Raw genomic sequence first — 16,418 nt, forward strand, 5'->3', positions numbered from 1 at the left:
AAACTGAAATGGCAGCACTCACAAAATAATCTTGAAACATTTATTAAACGCACAGCAGTGCCTGACGGACGCGTTTCAGCCCTTGGCTTTCTTCAGCGAGACGGGACGGGATGTTTCAAGATTATTTTGTGAGTGATGCCATTTCAGTTTTTTTCATTGTTTCGACTAGAATTGAGACATTAGACAAGAAATAAGACATCTTGGAAATATTTTTGTTTAGTTTTTGCAGTGAACTCACTGCCTTGACAACAGCTAGAAAAACACAACCTCTCCTGTAATATTTAAAAACCAAACAAACAAACGAATTCAGTGTTCAGCTCTTTGAAAAAAGAAACATATATTTTTTTTTCTTATTTAATTAAGGAAAAAGACCTAAAAGGCCTGAATAAAGCACAAAAATCCAGATCAGACTGCAGTTCAGTGTCAGAAACAAGGCGTTCGCACCAACGGTAATAATATTTTTTTCGTTTCCACTGACTCCCTGCAGTATTGGCTGAGTCCAAAGCCACAGTCAGTGATTCTTCACGGGTCTTCCTTTTCCATTTCCCTTCACGGAACACGAGCCGATTCTGAAAAGGATCGAGGCAGAACAGCTGCTGAAGTTTTCTATAAAGAAAAGAGTGACATCTTTACACCAGCATAATGACCTCTAACCTCCTACCTCCTCTTGCATCGTGGACACAGTCTGCCCCACACTGCCCTCATCGTGGCTTCCCTCAGAGCCGGGCTCCCCCACAGGTACACGGCCGGTGTGCACACAGCGTTGAAACGAGCCATGATGGCGAAGAGATTAGTGGCCTCGTTCCTGAATGTCAGCCCTCTACCCACCACAAATCTGAGGACGATATTGACGAAAGAGGGGCACCACAACACCAAGAAACTTATGACAACAAAAATGATTATTCTCAACGATTCCTTTTTGTTTTCCTTCTCCTCGCTGGGAGGCTCTCTCTCTACCTGGAAACGGGCGACCACATACAGTTTGATAGTCATGGCCACTTTGGCGACCACGATGACTTGTAAGCTGACAATACTGAAAGCATGGAGTTGCATAGCTTTGGTAAGGGGCACGAATTGTAAAAGGATGACTTGAACATAGGAATGAATCCAGCAATAGACATTTGCAGAGATAATCACCGGTCGGGTTAAAAAACGCGCATAGATGAATGGGTGGCACACAGCAAAATATCGATCAAACTGTGCAAACATAAATGTCAGTATGTTCACCCCAAGTAGAGAAGGTAACACATAATAAGTCCCATTTCTTGAAGGGTATCCCTCCTGAACGTCGAACAAACCGAGATAATACACCGAGAAGCCAACGAGCGTATCACAGATACTGGTGTTGAGCATGAAAATAAACCTGTTCTGAAGGCGAAGCGCTCGGGTGGATGAGATGGCAATGACTACAGGTCCGGCTACGAGAACAGCAGCTGTGGCGAATAAAATCTGAAATATAAAGATGAGATAATCCACTGGACTGTCGAAGTTCACTGAGAGAGGCACTCCTCCTGTGAGAGAGTGTGTGCTGTTAGAGAGGAGCATTGTTTCATTGATGTTGCCTGATTTGTTTTATTTATAGGCCTATAGCTTGTTGATAAGCCTCCATTACGCATTAGGCGTGACCTAACAACCCAATTTGGCTTGTTTGTCCCCCCTTTTTTTTTTTTTTTAACTGTGAGTTATTTTAATTTTTACTGTTGGACTGGGAATAAAGCAATATGGGTTTGTTGTAGTTGTCAGGAAGATCAGATTGTGAGATTGGACACTACAGTGTAAAAAGATTTTTAATAACACTCTTGGTGAGATAATGTTTCAGTGTGACTGTATATAGAACCAAACCAATAAATGCTAACATTGAATTATAAACATGAAAAACCAATCGTGTAAACATGAAAACCAAATTGTAAATTATTGTACAAAAATCTGAATAGTAATATTCTAATTTAAATTGTCCTGTATTAGGCCATTTCTTCTTTATGAGTTTCCTTTTACATTCACATTTATTTATGTTCCTTATATGACAACAGTGTCTAGTTTTACACTGGTCTGGTGTTTTTTCTACAGCCATTCTTGGCACCAGAGATTTCCATCATAAATTGTAGCTCCCATATTATTATTATTTTCTATCTCATCCCATCATGCCTCCTGTAAGATCCGGTGTGTGCAGAATAGCTGGGTGTTTGACATCAGTTACACCAAGCAGTGCGCCCCCGCATATTGTCATTTGTGAAGTTTTGTGGACAACAGGTTGTTAATCCCACACTTTGAGTCTGTGTAGTGCTATTTTCAACGTGTTGAAGATTTGTTACAGTTACTTTTTTTGAATTACTATGTTTTGCTTTTGTTCTTTCAGAAGTAGGATGAAGCGGCACAATTGTAACTGCATTTCCCTCGTTTTGGTAAAAACAAAAACTGTAATCCATGATAATGCGAAATTATTTAGACTTTAGGCTATTTTGGTCCCAGGCGCATCGCAGAATTAAGGAGGCCGGTCAGTGTAAAGTAGGATTTCAGAGGAAATTTCAAAATTAATTTATTTTAAAAGTCTATCACAACATGTCATGAAACCAATATGTCCCATTCGTTTTTTAAATATAATCATTTAAATTCCCCCTCAGCCTCAGTTTGCCAAGTTATTTTCTTTATTGGATAAGGTATGGTTCGTAGAAAGTGAAATTCCTGCTTCTCCTTCCATCATTTATGGCTCGTGTTAAGGAGCGAATCATCCATGTGGAGCTGACCAAGGTGCTGAACCTGCAGTCACCGGTAATGGAGCTGTCCGAGGTGCTCGACCTAAAAAAAAAAAAAACCGAACAGAAGTACACAATTGAATCAGAAATTTTACGCAAATGAATTCCTAATTGATCAAGTCAATTACTAATCAAAATGTAGGTAATTGCAATTGGGCTATATCTGAATACACACTATCTCTTAGGTTTACAAAAAGAACGATTTAATGTGAGAAAAATGTGAGATGTAAAACTTAATTCATTCATACATTTGTAAAAGTTTCTAAATAGGAAAGTATTTTTTTTTTTAACTAACCGATTATAACAAGTTAGAGTATAATGGACTAATTGAAATCAAATCTGTAACCTACATTTCTAACGTAACTTTCCCAAGACTGCATATCACTGCACTGATATTACATGCCAGAGCTTTCATCGCTCGTTTGACTTGTGTGTGATTCTGAAAAATATGAGAAGAGGGAGTTGTGTCTTCAGCCGTCTACGTTACTGAAGTTCTCTGAGAAATGTAACTAACAAATCGACATTTTACCATGACAGATTCATGATTATGATAACAATATTAACAACAACAGCAAAAGTAACGATAAGGAAGCTAAAATGTCAATTTTGTACGATGTTACAGAAAAACTATGTCATTTAAGTCAGTGATAGGCCTGTGTCATATTCATTACATTAGAATATCAGGAAAATTTAAGTAGCCTATAAAGAGATAATCTCTCTATAATCTGAACTATTATTTACTGAACCCATAATTTCTCCACTGATGTGCAACAACACAACCTCTTCTTCTATAATTGTTCCTAAATTTACAGTTTGATTATTTTTTCGTTTCCACTGAATCCTTGCAGTAGCTACTGGCTGAGTCCAGAGCCACAGTCAGTGATTCTTCATGGGTCTTCCTTTTCCATTTCACTTCAAGGAACACGAGCCGATTCTGAAAAGGAGGCAGAACAGCGGCTAAGGTTTTCTATAAAGAAAGGAGTGAGTGACATCTTTACACCAGCATAATGACCTTTAACCTCCTCTTGCATCGTGGACACAGTCTGCCCCACACTGCCCTCATCGTGGCTTCCCTCAGAGCCGGGCTCCCCCACAGGTACACGGCCGGTGTGCACACAGCGTTGAAACGAGCCATGATGGCGAAGAGATTAGTGGCCTCGTTCCTGAATGTCAGCCCTCTTCCCACCACCAGTCTGAGGACGATATTGACGAAAGAGGGACCCCACAACACCAAGAAACTTATGACAACAAAAATGATTATTCTCAACGATTCCTTTTTGTTTTCCTTCTCCTCGCTGGGAGGCTCTCTCTCTACCTGGAAACGGGCGACCACATACAGTTTGATAGTCATGGCCACTTTGGTGACCACGATGACTTGTAAGCTGACATTACTGAAAGCATAGAGTTGCATAGCTTTGGTAAGGGGCACGAATTGTAAAAGGATGACTTGAACATAGGGATGAATCCAGCAATAGACATTTGCAGAGATAATCACCGGTCGGGTTAAAAAACGCGCATAGATGAATGGGTGGCACACAGCAAAATATCGATCAAACTGTGCAAACATAAATGTCAGTATGTTCACCCCAAGTAGAGAAGGTAACACATAATAAGTCCCATTTCTTGAAGGGTATCCCTCCTGAACGTCGAACAAACCGAGATAATACACCGAGAAGCCAACGAGCGTATCACAGATACTGGTGTTGAGCATGAAAATAAACCTGTTCTGAAGGCGAAGCGCTCGGGTGGATGAGATGGCAATGACTACAGGTCCGGCTACGAGAACAGCAGCTGTGGCGAATAAAATCTGAAATATAAAGATGAGATAATCCACTGGACTGTCGAAGTTCACTGAGAGAGGCACTCCTCCTGTGAGAGAGTGTGTGCTGTTGGAGAGGAGCATTGTTTCATTGATGTTGCCTGATTTGTTTTATTTAGGCCTATAGCTTGTTGATAAGCCTCCATTACGCATTAGGCGTGACCTAACAACTTATTACTGCATACTGTGTATTATTTGGCTTATTTTTCCCCTTTTTTTTTTTTTTAACTGTAAGTTATTTTAATTTTTACTGTTGGACTGGGAATAAAGCAATATGGGTTTGTTGTAGTTGTCAGGAAGATCAGATTGTGAGATTGGACACTACAAACAGTGTAAAAAAGATTTTTAATACTCTTGGTGAGATAATGTTTCAGTGTAACTGTATATAGAACCAAACCAATAAATGCTAACATTGAATTATAAACATGAAAAACCAATCGTGTAAACATGAAAACCAAATTGTAAATTATTGTACAAAAATCTGAATAGTAATATTCTAATTTAAATTGTCCTGTATTAGGCCATTTCTTCTTTATGAGTTTCCTTTTACATTCACATTTATTTATGTTCCTTATATGACAACAGTGTCTAGTTTTACACTGGTCTGGTGTTTTTTCTACAGCCATTCTTGGCACCAGAGATTTCCATCATAAATTGGAGCTCCCATATTATTATTATTTTCTATCTCATCCCATCATGCCTCCTGTAAGATCCGGTGTGTGCAGAATAACTGGGTGTTTGACATCAGTTACACCAAGCAGTGCGCCCCCGCATATTGTCATTTGTGAAGTTTTGTGGACAACAGGTTGTTAATCCCACACTTTGAGTCTGTGTAGTGCTATTTTCAACGTGTTGAAGATTTGTTACAGTTACTTTTTTTTGAATTACTATGTTTTGCTTTTGTTCTTTCAGAAGTAGGATGAAGCGGCACGATTGTAACTGCATTTCCCTCGTTTTGGTAAAAACAAAAACTGTAATCCATGATAATGCGAAATTATTTAAAGCAGAAGTAAGTGGTCCGGTAGTTTTCGCTAATGCTGCGTTCCAGGCAGGCTTTTGAAATCGTAAATTACAGCTTCAAGTCACAACTTACGACTTTGTAGCGTTCCAGGCAACCCACTCGTGTTTTTCCGACCTGTTTTACCGGTGAAAGTCACTATAACGGCCACTCGTAACTTCCGACCGGTGAACTCGTACCAGATCGAACTGGTACCACTTCACGGTCGGAAAAATACGAGTTTCCTTGAACGCACCATAACAGTCCTCGTCCCTACGTCGCCACATTCACGGCGTTCCTTGGCTGCACACACAGCCCTGCATTCCGTTCTCTCTCCTCATTGGATAAAAACTGTAGGATACGATAAATGTTTTCTCCTCGGCTCAGAGCAGAGCAGAGTGACTGACAGACCCGTGTTTCAGTCCAAACACTCTATGTAAGTGATTGCTGTCGGAAGATATAACTATTTAAGACTTATATTAACACAAATATATCACTTACTTCTGCTTTAAGTAGTTATTTTGGTCCCAGGCGCATCGAAGAATTTGATAAGGAGGCCGGTCAGTGTAAAGTAGGATTTCAGAGGAAATTTCAAAATTAATTTATTTTAAAAGTCTATCACAACATGTCATGAAACCAATATCTCCCATTTGTTTTTTAAATATAATCATTTAAATTCCCCCTCAGCCTCAGTTTGCCAAGTTATTTTCTTTATTGGATGAAGTCATGGTTCGTAGAAAGTGAAATTCCTGCTTCTCCTTCCATCATTTATGGCTCGTGTTAAGGAGCGAATCATCCATGTGGAGCTGACCAAGGTGCTGAACCTGCAGTCACCGGTAGTGGAGCTGTCCGAGGTGCTCGACCTAAAAAAAAAAAAAAAAAAAAACCGAACAGAAGTACACAATTGAATCAGAAATATTACGCAAATGAATTCCCAATTGATCAAGTCAATTACTAATCAAAATGTAGGTAGCCTAGTTGCAATTGGGCTATATCTGAATACACACTATCTTTTAGGTTTACAAAAAGAAAGATTTAATGTGAGAAAAATGTATAAAACTTAATTCAGTCATACATTTGTAAAAGTTTCTAAATAGGAAAGTATTTTTTTAACTAGCCGATTATAACAAGTTAGAATTGAAATCAAATCTGTAACCTACATTTCTAACGTAACTTTCTCAAGACTGCATATCACTGCACTGATATTACATGCCAGAGCTTTCATCGCTCGTTTGACTTGTGTGTGATTCTGAAAAATATGAGAAGACGGAGTTGTGTCTTCAGCCGTCTACGTGAAGTTCTCTGAGAAATGTAACTAACAAATCGACATTTTACCATGACAGATTCATGATTATGATAACAATATTAACAACAACAGCAAAAGTAACGATAAGGAAGCTAAAATGTCAATTTTGTACGATGTTACAGAAAAACTATGTCATTTAAGTCAGTGATAGGCCTGTGTCATATTCATTACATTAGAATATCAGGAAAATTTAAGTAGCCTATAAAGAGATAATCTCTCTATAATCTGAACTATTATTTACTGAACCCATAATTTCTCCACTGATGTGCAACAACACAACCTCTTCTTCTATAATTGTTCCTAAATTTACAGTTTGATTATTTTTTCGTTTCCACTGAATCCTTGCAGTAGCTACTGGCTGAGTCCAGAGCCACAGTCAGTGATTCTTCATGGGTCTTCCTTTTCCATTTCACTTCAAGGAACACGAGCCGATTCTGAAAAGGAGGCAGAACAGCGGCTAAGGTTTTCTATAAAGAAAGGAGTGAGTGACATCTTTACACCAGCATAATGACCTTTAACCTCCTCTTGCATCGTGGACACAGTCTGCCCCACACTGCCCTCATCGTGGCTTCCCTCAGAGCCGGGCTCCCCCACAGGTACACGGCCGGTGTGCACACAGCGTTGAAACGAGCCATGATGGCGAAGAGATTAGTGGCCTCGTTCCTGAATGTCAGCCCTCTTCCCACCACCAGTCTGAGGACGATATTGACGAAAGAGGGACCCCACAACACCAAGAAACTTATGACAACAAAAATGATTATTCTCAACGATTCCTTTTTGTTTTCCTTCTCCTCACTGGGAGGCTCTCTCTCTACCTGGAAACGGGCGACCACATACAGTTTGATAGTCATGGCCACTTTGGTGACCACGATGACTTGTAAGCTGACATTACTGAAAGCATAGAGTTGCATGGCTTTGGTAAGGGGCACGAATTGTAAAAGGATGACTTGAACATAGGAATGAATCCAGCAATAGACATTTGCAGAGATAATCACCGGCCGGGTTAAAAAACGCGCATAGATGAATGGGTGGCACACAGCAAAATATCGATCAAACTGTGCAAACATAAATGTCAGTATGTTCACCCCAAGTAGAGAAGGTAACACATAATAAGTCCCATTTCTTGAAGGGTATCCCTCCTGAACGTCGAACAAACCGAGATAATACACCGAGAAGCCAACGAGCGTATCACAGATACTGGTGTTGAGCATGAAAATAAACCTGTTCTGAAGGCGAAGCGCTCGGGTGGATGAGATGGCAATGACTACAGGTCCGGCTACGAGAACAGCAGCTGTGGCGAATAAAATCTGAAATATAAAGATGAGATAATCCACTGGACTGTCGAAGTTCACTGAGAGAGGCACTCCTCCTGTGAGAGAGTGTGTGCTGTTAGAGAGGAGCATTGTTTCATTAATGTTGCCTGATTTGTTTTATTTATAGGCCTATAGCTTGTTGATAAGCCTCCATTACGCATTAGGCGTGACCTAACAACCCAATTTGGCTTGTTTGTCCCCCCTTTTTTTTTTTTTTTTAACTGTGAGTTATTTTAATTTTTACTGTTGGACTGGGAATAAAGCAATATGGGTTTGTTGTAGTTGTCAGGAAGATCAGATTGTGAGATTGGACACTACAGTGTAAAAAGATTTTTAATAACACTCTTGGTGAGATAATGTTTCAGTGTAACTGTATATAGAACCAAACCAATAAATGCTAACATTGAATTATAAACATGAAAAACCAATCGTGTAAACATGAAAACCAAATTGTAAATTATTGTACAAAAATCTGAATAGTAATATTCTAATTTAAATTGTCCTGTATTAGGCCATTTCTTCTTTATGAGTTTCCTTTTACATTCACATTTATTTATGTTCCTTATATGACAACAGTGTCTAGTTTTACACTGGTCTGGTGTTTTTTCTACAGCCATTCTTGGCACCAGAGATTTCCATCATAAATTGGAGCTCCCATATTATTATTTTTTTCTATCTCATCCCATCATGCCTCCTGTAAGATCCGGTGTGTGCAGAATAACTGGGTGTTTGACATCAGTTACACCAAGCAGTGCGCCCCCGCATATTGTCATTTGTGAAGTTTTGTGGACAACAGGTTGTTAATCCCACACTTTGAGTCTGTGTAGTGCTATTTTCAACGTGTTGAAGATTTGTTACAGTTACTTTTTTTTTAATTACTATGTTTTGCTTTTGTTCTTTCAGAAGTAGGATGAAGCGGCACAATTGTAACTGCATTTCCCTCGTTTTGGTAAAAACAAAAACTGTAATCCATGATAATGCGAAATGATTTAGACTTTAGGCTATTTTGGTCCCAGGCGCATCGCAGAATTTGATAAGGAGGCCGGTCAGTGTAAAGTAGGATTTCAGAGGAAATTTCAAAATTAATTTATTTTAAAAGTCTATCACAACATGTCATGAAACCAATATCTCCCATTTGTTTTTTAAATATAATCATTTAAATTCCCCCTCAGCCTCAGTTTGCCAAGTTATTTTCTTTATTGGATGAAGTCATGGTTCGTAGAAAGTGAAATTCCTGCTTCTCCTTCCATCATTTATGGCTCGTGTTAAGGAGCGAATCATCCATGTGGAGCTGACCAAGGTGCTGAACCTGCAGTCACCGGTAGTGGAGCTGTCCGAGGTGCTCGACCTAAAAAAAAAAATAAAAAAAAACCGAACAGAAGTACACAATTGAATCAGAAATATTACGCAAATGAATTCCCAATTGATCAAGTCAATTACTAATCAAAATGTAGGTAGCCTAGTTGCAATTGGGCTATATCTGAATACACACTATCTTTTAGGTTTACAAAAAGAAAGATTTAATGTGAGAAAAATGTATAAAACTTAATTCAGTCATACATTTGTAAAAGTTTCTAAATAGGAAAGTATTTTTTTAACTAGCCGATTATAACAAGTTAGAATTGAAATCAAATCTGTAACCTACATTTCTAACGTAACTTTCCCAAGACCGCATATCACTGCACTGATATTACATGCCAGAGCTTTCATCGCTCGTTTGACTTGTGTGTGATTCTGAAAAATATGAGAAGACGGAGTTGTGTCTTCAGCCGTCTACGTGAAGTTCTCTGAGAAATGTAACTAACAAATCGACATTTTACCATGACAGATTCATGATTATGATAACAATATTAACAACAACAGCAAAAGTAACGATAAGGAAGCTAAAATGTCAATTTTGTACGATGTTACAGAAAAACTATGTCATTTAAGTCAGTGATAGGCCTGTGTCATATTCATTACATTAGAATATCAGGAAAATGTAAGTAGCCTATAAAGAGATAATCTCTCTATAATCTGAACTATTATTTACTGAACCCATAATTTCTCCACTGATGTGCAACAACACAACCTCTTCTTCTATAATTGTTCCTAAATTTACAGTTTGATTATTTTTTCGTTTCCACTGAATCCTTGCAGTAGCTACTGGCTGAGTCCAGAGCCACAGTCAGTGATTCTTCATGGGTCTTCCTTTTCCATTTCACTTAAAGGAACACGAGCCGATTCTGAAAAGGAGGCAGAACAGCGGCTAAGGTTTTCTATAAAGAAAGGAGTGAGTGACATCTTTACACCAGCATAATGACCTTTAACCTCCTCTTGCATCGTGGACACAGTCTGCCCCACACTGCCCTCATCGTGGCTTCCCTCAGAGCCGGGCTCCCCCACAGGTACACGGCCGGTGTGCACACAGCGTTGAAACGAGCCATGATGGCGAAGAGATTAGTGGCCTCGTTCCTGAATGTCAGCCCTCTTCCCACCACCAGTCGGAGGACGATATTGACGAAAGAGGGACCCCACAACACCAAGAAACTTATGACAACAAAAATGATTATTCTCAACGATTCCTTTTTGTTTTCCTTCTCCTCGCTGGGAGGCTCTCTCTCTACCTGGAAACGGGCGACCACATACAGTTTGATAGTCATGGCCACTTTGGTGACCACGATGACTTGTAAGCTGACATTACTGAAAGCATAGAGTTGCATAGCTTTGGTAAGGGGCACGAATTGTAAAAGGATGACTTGAACATAGGGATGAATCCAGCAATAGACATTTGCAGAGATAATCACCGGCCGGGTTAAAAAACGCGCATAGATGAATGGGTGGCACACAGCAAAATATCGATCAAACTGTGCAAACATAAATGTCAGTATGTTCACCCCAAGTAGAGAAGGTAACACATAATAAGTCCCATTTCTTGAAGGGTATCCCTCCTGAACGTCGAACAAACCGAGATAATACACCGAGAAGCCAACGAGCGTATCACAGATACTGGTGTTGAGCATGAAAATAAACCTGTTCTGAAGGCGAAGCGCTCGGGTGGATGAGATGGCAATGACTACAGGTCCGGCTACGAGAACAGCAGCTGTGGCGAACAAAATCTGAAATATAAAGATGAGATAATCCACTGGACTGTCGAAGTTCACTGAGAGAGGCACTCCTCCTGTGAGAGAGTGTGTGCTGTTAGAGAGGAGCATTGTTTCATTGATGTTGCCTGATTTGTTTTATTTATAGGCCTATAGCTTGTTGATAAGCCTCCATTACGCATTAGGCGTGACCTAACAACTTATTACTGCATACTGTGTATTATTTGGCTTATTTTTCCCCTTTTTTTTTTTTTTTAACTGTAAGTTATTTTAATTTTTACTGTTGGACTGGGAATAAAGCAATATGGGTTTGTTGTAGTTGTCAGGAAGATCAGATTGTGAGATTGGACACTACAAACAGTGTAAAAAGATTTTTAATAACACTCTTGGTGAGATAATGTTTCAGTGTAACTGTATATAGAACCAAACCAATAAATGCTAACATTGAATTATAAACATGAAAAACCAATCGTGTAAACATGAAAACCAAATTGTAAATTATTGTACAAAAATCTGAATAGTAATATTCTAATTTAAATTGTCCTGTATTAGGCCATTTATTCTTTATGAGTTTCCTTTTACATTCACATTTATTTATGTTCCTTATATGACAACAGTGTCTAGTTTTACACTGGTCTGGTGTTTTTTCTACAGCCATTCTTGGCACCAGAAATTTCCATCATAAATTGGAGCTCCCATATTATTATTATTTTCTATCTCATCCCATCATGCCTCCTGTAAGATCCGGTGTGTGCAGAATAACTGGGTGTTTGACATCAGTTACACCAAGCAGTGCGCCCCCGCATATTGTCATTTGTGAAGTTTTGTGGACAACAGGTTGTTAATCCCACACTTTGAGTCTGTGTAGTGCTATTTTCAACGTGTTGAAGATTTGTTACAGTTACTTTTTTTGAATTACTATGTTTTGCTTTTGTTCTTTCAGAAGTAGGATGAAGCGGCACGATTGTAACTGCATTTCCCTCGTTTTGGTAAAAACAAAAACTGTAATCCATGATAATGCGAAATTATTTAGACTTTAGGCTATTTTGGTCCCAGGCGCATCGCAGAATTTGATAAGGAGGCCGGTCAGTGTAAAGTAGGATTTCAGAGGAAATTTCAAAATTAATTTATTTTAAAAGTCTATCACAACATGTCATGAAACCAATATGTCCCATTTGTTTTTTAAATATAATCATTTAAATTCCCCCTCAGCCTCAGTTTGCCAAGTTATTTTCTTTATTGGATGAAGTCATGGTTCGTAGAAAGTGAAATTCCTGCTTCTCCTTCCATCATTTATGGCTCGTGTTAAGGAGCGAATCATCCATGTGGAGCTGACCAAGGTGCTGAACCTGCAGTCACCGGTAGTGGAGCTGTCCGAGGTGCTCGACCTAAAAATAAAAAAAACTGAACAGAAGTACACAATTGAATCAGAAATTTTACGCAAATGAATTCCTAATTGATCAAGTCAATTACTAATCAAAATGTAGGTAGTTGCAATTGGGCTATATCTGAATACACACTATCTCTTAGGTTTACAAAAAGAACGATTTAATGTGAGAAAAATGTGAGATGTATAAAACTTAATTCAGTCATACATTTGTAAAAGTTTCTAAATAGGAAAGTATTTTTTTAACTAACCGATTATAACAAGTTAGAATTGAAATCAAATCTGTAACCTACATTTCTAACGTAACTTTCCCAAGACTGCATATCACTGCACTGATATTACATGCCAGAGCTTTCATCGCTCGTTTGACTTGTGTGTGATTCTGAAAAATATGAGAAGACGGAGTTGTGTCTTCAGCCGTCTACGTTACTGAAGTTCTCTGAGAAATGTAACTAACAAATCGACATTTTACCATGACAGATTCATGATTATGATAACAATATTAACAACAACAGCAAAAGTAACGATAAGGAAGCTAAAATGTCAATTTTGTACGATGTTACAGAAAAACTATGTCATTTAAGTCAGTGATAGGCCTGTGTCATATTCATTACATTAGAATATCAGGAAAATGTAAGTAGCCTATAAAGAGATAATCTCTCTATAATCTGAACTATTATTTACTGAACCCATAATTTCTCCACTGATGTGCAACAACACAACCTCTTCTTCTATAATTGTTCCTAAATTTACAGTTTGATTATTTTTTCGTTTCCACTGAATCCTTGCAGTAGCTACTGGCTGAGTCCAGAGCCACAGTCAGTGATTCTTCATGGGTCTTCCTTTTCCATTTCACTTCACGGAACACGAACCGATTCTGAAAAGGAGGCAGAACAGCGGCTAAGGTTTTCTATAAAGAAAGGAGTGAGTGACATCTTTACACCAGCATAATGACCTTTAACCTCCTCTTGCATCGTGGACACAGTCTGCCCCACACTGCCCTCATCGTGGCTTCCCTCAGAGCCGGGCTCCCCCACAGGTACACGGCCGGTGTGCACACAGCGTTGAAACGAGCCATGATGGCGAAGAGATTAGTGGCCTCGTTCCTGAATGTCAGCCCTCTTCCCACCACCAGTCTGAGGACGATATTGACGAAAGAGGGACCCCACAACACCAAGAAACTTATGACAACAAAAATGATTATTCTCAACGATTCCTTTTTGTTTTCCTTCTCCTCGCTGGGAGGCTCTCTCTCTACCTGGAAACGGGCGACCACATACAGTTTGATAGTCATGGCCACTTTGGCGACCACGATGACTTGTAAGCTGACAATACTGAAAGCATAGAGTTGCATAGCTTTGGTAAGGGGCAAGAATTGTAAAATGATCATTTGGCCATAGGAATGACACCAGCAATAGACATTTGCAGAGATAATCACCGGCCGAGTTAAAAAACGCGCATAGATGAATGGGTGGCACACAGCAAAATATCGATCAAACTGTGCAAACATAAATGTCAATATGTTCACCCCAAGTAGAGCAGGTAACATATTATAAGTCCCATTTCTTGAAGGGTATCCCTCCTGAACGTCGAACAAACCGAGATAATACACCGAGAAGCCAACGAGCGTATCACAGATACTGGTGTTGAGCATGAAAATAAACCTGTTCTGAAGGCGAAGCGCTCGGGTGGATGAGATGGCAATGACTACAGGTCCGGCTACGAGAACAGCAGCTGTGGCGAACAAAATCTGAAATATAAAGATGAGATAATCCACTGGACTGTCGAAGTTCACTGAGAGAGGCACTCCTCCTGTGAGAGAGTGTGTGCTGTTGGAGAGGAGCATTGTTTCATTAATGTTGCCTGATTTTTTAAATTATTTATTTATGGACCTATTGCTTGTTGATAAGCCTCCATTACGCATTAGGCGCGTGACCTAACATAACTTATTAATGATTAGGCTTGTTTGTCCTTTAAAGGTAGGCTATATTGTGTATGAATTACTCCCATCTAGCGGTGCGGTTGTATATCGCAAGCAACTCAGTCGTATTTTTAATGCTGCATACATGTGAAATCGGTTAGACGGCAGACGGACGACAGCCGCTGCAGGTAACGGCTTAAACAAGCCTCTATGTAAACAAGTGGCCCGTCAGCACGAGGCAAAACAATACACGTGACAATATGTTGTCATGGCGATGTCTTATTGTTGACCTGACCCACGTTTTACCGGCTTTCTCTCCACTTCTGTGACTAAAATGACATCTGGTTTGTTAGAGACGGCTGTCTGCCCGACTGCAGGTGAATGCAGCATCCTCACTGCGTTACCGCGGTGACTTTTCACAGACGCCACCTCGACCTGAGCCGGCAGCTCCGGTGTCTCCGCTGAGTTCCCGTGGTTTCCTACGGTCACGGTGCCACTGAACCTAAAAACATGGCGACATGACATGGCAGCCAGCACCGAGCTTACCCGCTCCATGTAGATATGAATGATATGAACGGCAAATTCGGACCACTTGTTGATGGGGGTAATTATTGATGAATGAAAAACTTTGAACGAAATAATCGATTTTCGTGAATAGATAACAGGAGAAGTTACACAATGTACCTTTAAAAAACTGTAAGTTATTTTAATTTTTACTGTTGGACTGGGAATTACCTGTAAGCAATAGCCTGGGTTTGTTGTAGTTGTCAGGAAGATCAGATTGTGAGATTGGACATAAACAGTGTAAGAAGATTTTTAACAACACTCTTGGTGAGATAATGTTTCAGTGAGAACCAAACCAACACGAAAACCAAATTGTAAATTATTGGACAAAAATCTGAATAGTAATATTCTAAGAAAGTTAAAACAAAACAAATTAAATCACTTGTCCTGGTCATTTCTTATTTATGAGTTTCCTTTTACATTCACATTTATTTTTACTATTTCTTGTTAACAGTTTCTAGTTTTACACTGGTCTGGTGTTTTATCTAGAGCCCTTCTTGGCACCAGAGATTTTCATCATAAATTGGAGCTCCCATATTATTATGTTTTTCTATATCTCCCCATCATGCCTGTAAGATCAGGAGTGTGAAAAATAACTGGGTGTTTGACATCAGTTACACCAAGTTTTGTGGACAACAGGTTGTTCATCCCACATTTTGAGTCTGTGTATTGCTATTTTGAACGTGTTGAAGGCTTGTTGCAGTTTTTTGGAATTACTATGTTTTGCTTTTGTTCTTTCAGGAGTGGGGGCGCGGCACAATTGTATTAATGCATTTCCCTCGTTTTGGTAAAAAAAAAAAACAACAACAACAACAACCTGTAATCCATGATAATGCGAAATTATTTAAGTAACTAGTTATTTTGGTCCCAGGCACATCGAAGAATTTCATAAGGAGGCCGGTCAGTGTAAAGTACATGATTTGAGAGGAAATTTAAGAATTAATTTATTTTAAAAGTCTATCACAACATGTCATGAAATCAATATCTCCCATCCGTTTTTTTATTTAAATGTAATTATTTAAATTTCCCCTCAGCCTCAGTTTGCCAAGTTATTTTCTTTATTGGATGAAGGCATGGTTCGTAGAAAGTGAAATTCCTGCTTCTCTTTCCATCATTTATGGCTCGTGTTAAGGAGCGAATCATCAATGTGGAGCTGACCAAGGTGCTGAACCTCTGGCAGTCACCGGTAGTGGAGCTGTCCGAGGTGCTCGACCTAAAAATAAAACGAAAAAGAGTACACAATGGAATCAGAAATTTTACGCAAATGTATTTCTA

At 39.2% G+C, this 16,418-nt stretch overlaps 2 protein-coding genes and 3 pseudogenes across 2 annotated transcripts; all 5 read right to left on the reverse strand.

The window, feature by feature from the left end:
* Positions 1-511: 511 nt before the first annotated feature.
* Positions 512-1,545, reverse strand: LOC146981126 (uncharacterized). The gene is made up of 2 exons (XM_085788120.1): positions 662-1,545; positions 512-569 (listed from the first exon to the last, which is right to left on the reverse strand). The coding sequence occupies exons 1-2, from the start codon at positions 1,543-1,545 to the stop codon at positions 512-514; spliced, it is 942 nt and encodes a 313-aa protein (XP_085644246.1).
* A 2,084-nt stretch (positions 1,546-3,629) lies between these two features.
* Positions 3,630-4,656, reverse strand: LOC146981127 (uncharacterized; annotated as a pseudogene).
* A 2,595-nt stretch (positions 4,657-7,251) lies between these two features.
* Positions 7,252-8,278, reverse strand: LOC146981128 (uncharacterized; annotated as a pseudogene).
* A 2,077-nt stretch (positions 8,279-10,355) lies between these two features.
* Positions 10,356-11,382, reverse strand: LOC146981129 (uncharacterized; annotated as a pseudogene).
* Positions 11,383-13,410: 2,028 nt separating this feature from the next.
* On the reverse strand, positions 13,411-14,504 carry LOC146981130 (uncharacterized). Its single transcript, XM_085788122.1, has 2 exons — positions 13,621-14,504; positions 13,411-13,535 (listed from the first exon to the last, which is right to left on the reverse strand). Exons 1-2 carry the CDS (start codon positions 14,502-14,504, stop codon positions 13,511-13,513), a joined length of 909 nt encoding a protein of 302 aa, XP_085644248.1. The 3' UTR covers positions 13,411-13,510.
* Between the last annotated feature and the right edge of the window lie 1,914 nt (positions 14,505-16,418).

This window comes from Trachurus japonicus, chromosome 9 (assembly GCF_045865225.1).
Source record: "Trachurus japonicus isolate A0001 chromosome 9, Traja_1.0".
Classification (NCBI taxonomy): Eukaryota; Metazoa; Chordata; class Actinopteri; order Carangiformes; family Carangidae; genus Trachurus; species Trachurus japonicus.

Excerpts from the sequence above, each read along its gene's own strand:
- LOC146981130 (XM_085788122.1), bottom strand. The coding sequence starts at position 14,504 with ATGCTCCTCTCCAACAGCACACACTCTCTCACAGGAGGAGTGCCTCTC. Across the intron at positions 13,536-13,620 it reads TGTCCACGATGCAAGAGGAG|AATCGGTTCGTGTTCCGTGA; the intron begins GTTAAAGGTCAT and ends CCTCCTTTTCAG.
- LOC146981126 (XM_085788120.1), bottom strand. The coding sequence starts at position 1,545 with ATGCTCCTCTCTAACAGCACACACTCTCTCACAGGAGGAGTGCCTCTC. Across the intron at positions 570-661 it reads TGTCCACGATGCAAGAGGAG|AATCGGCTCGTGTTCCGTGA; the intron begins GTAGGAGGTTAG and ends GATCCTTTTCAG.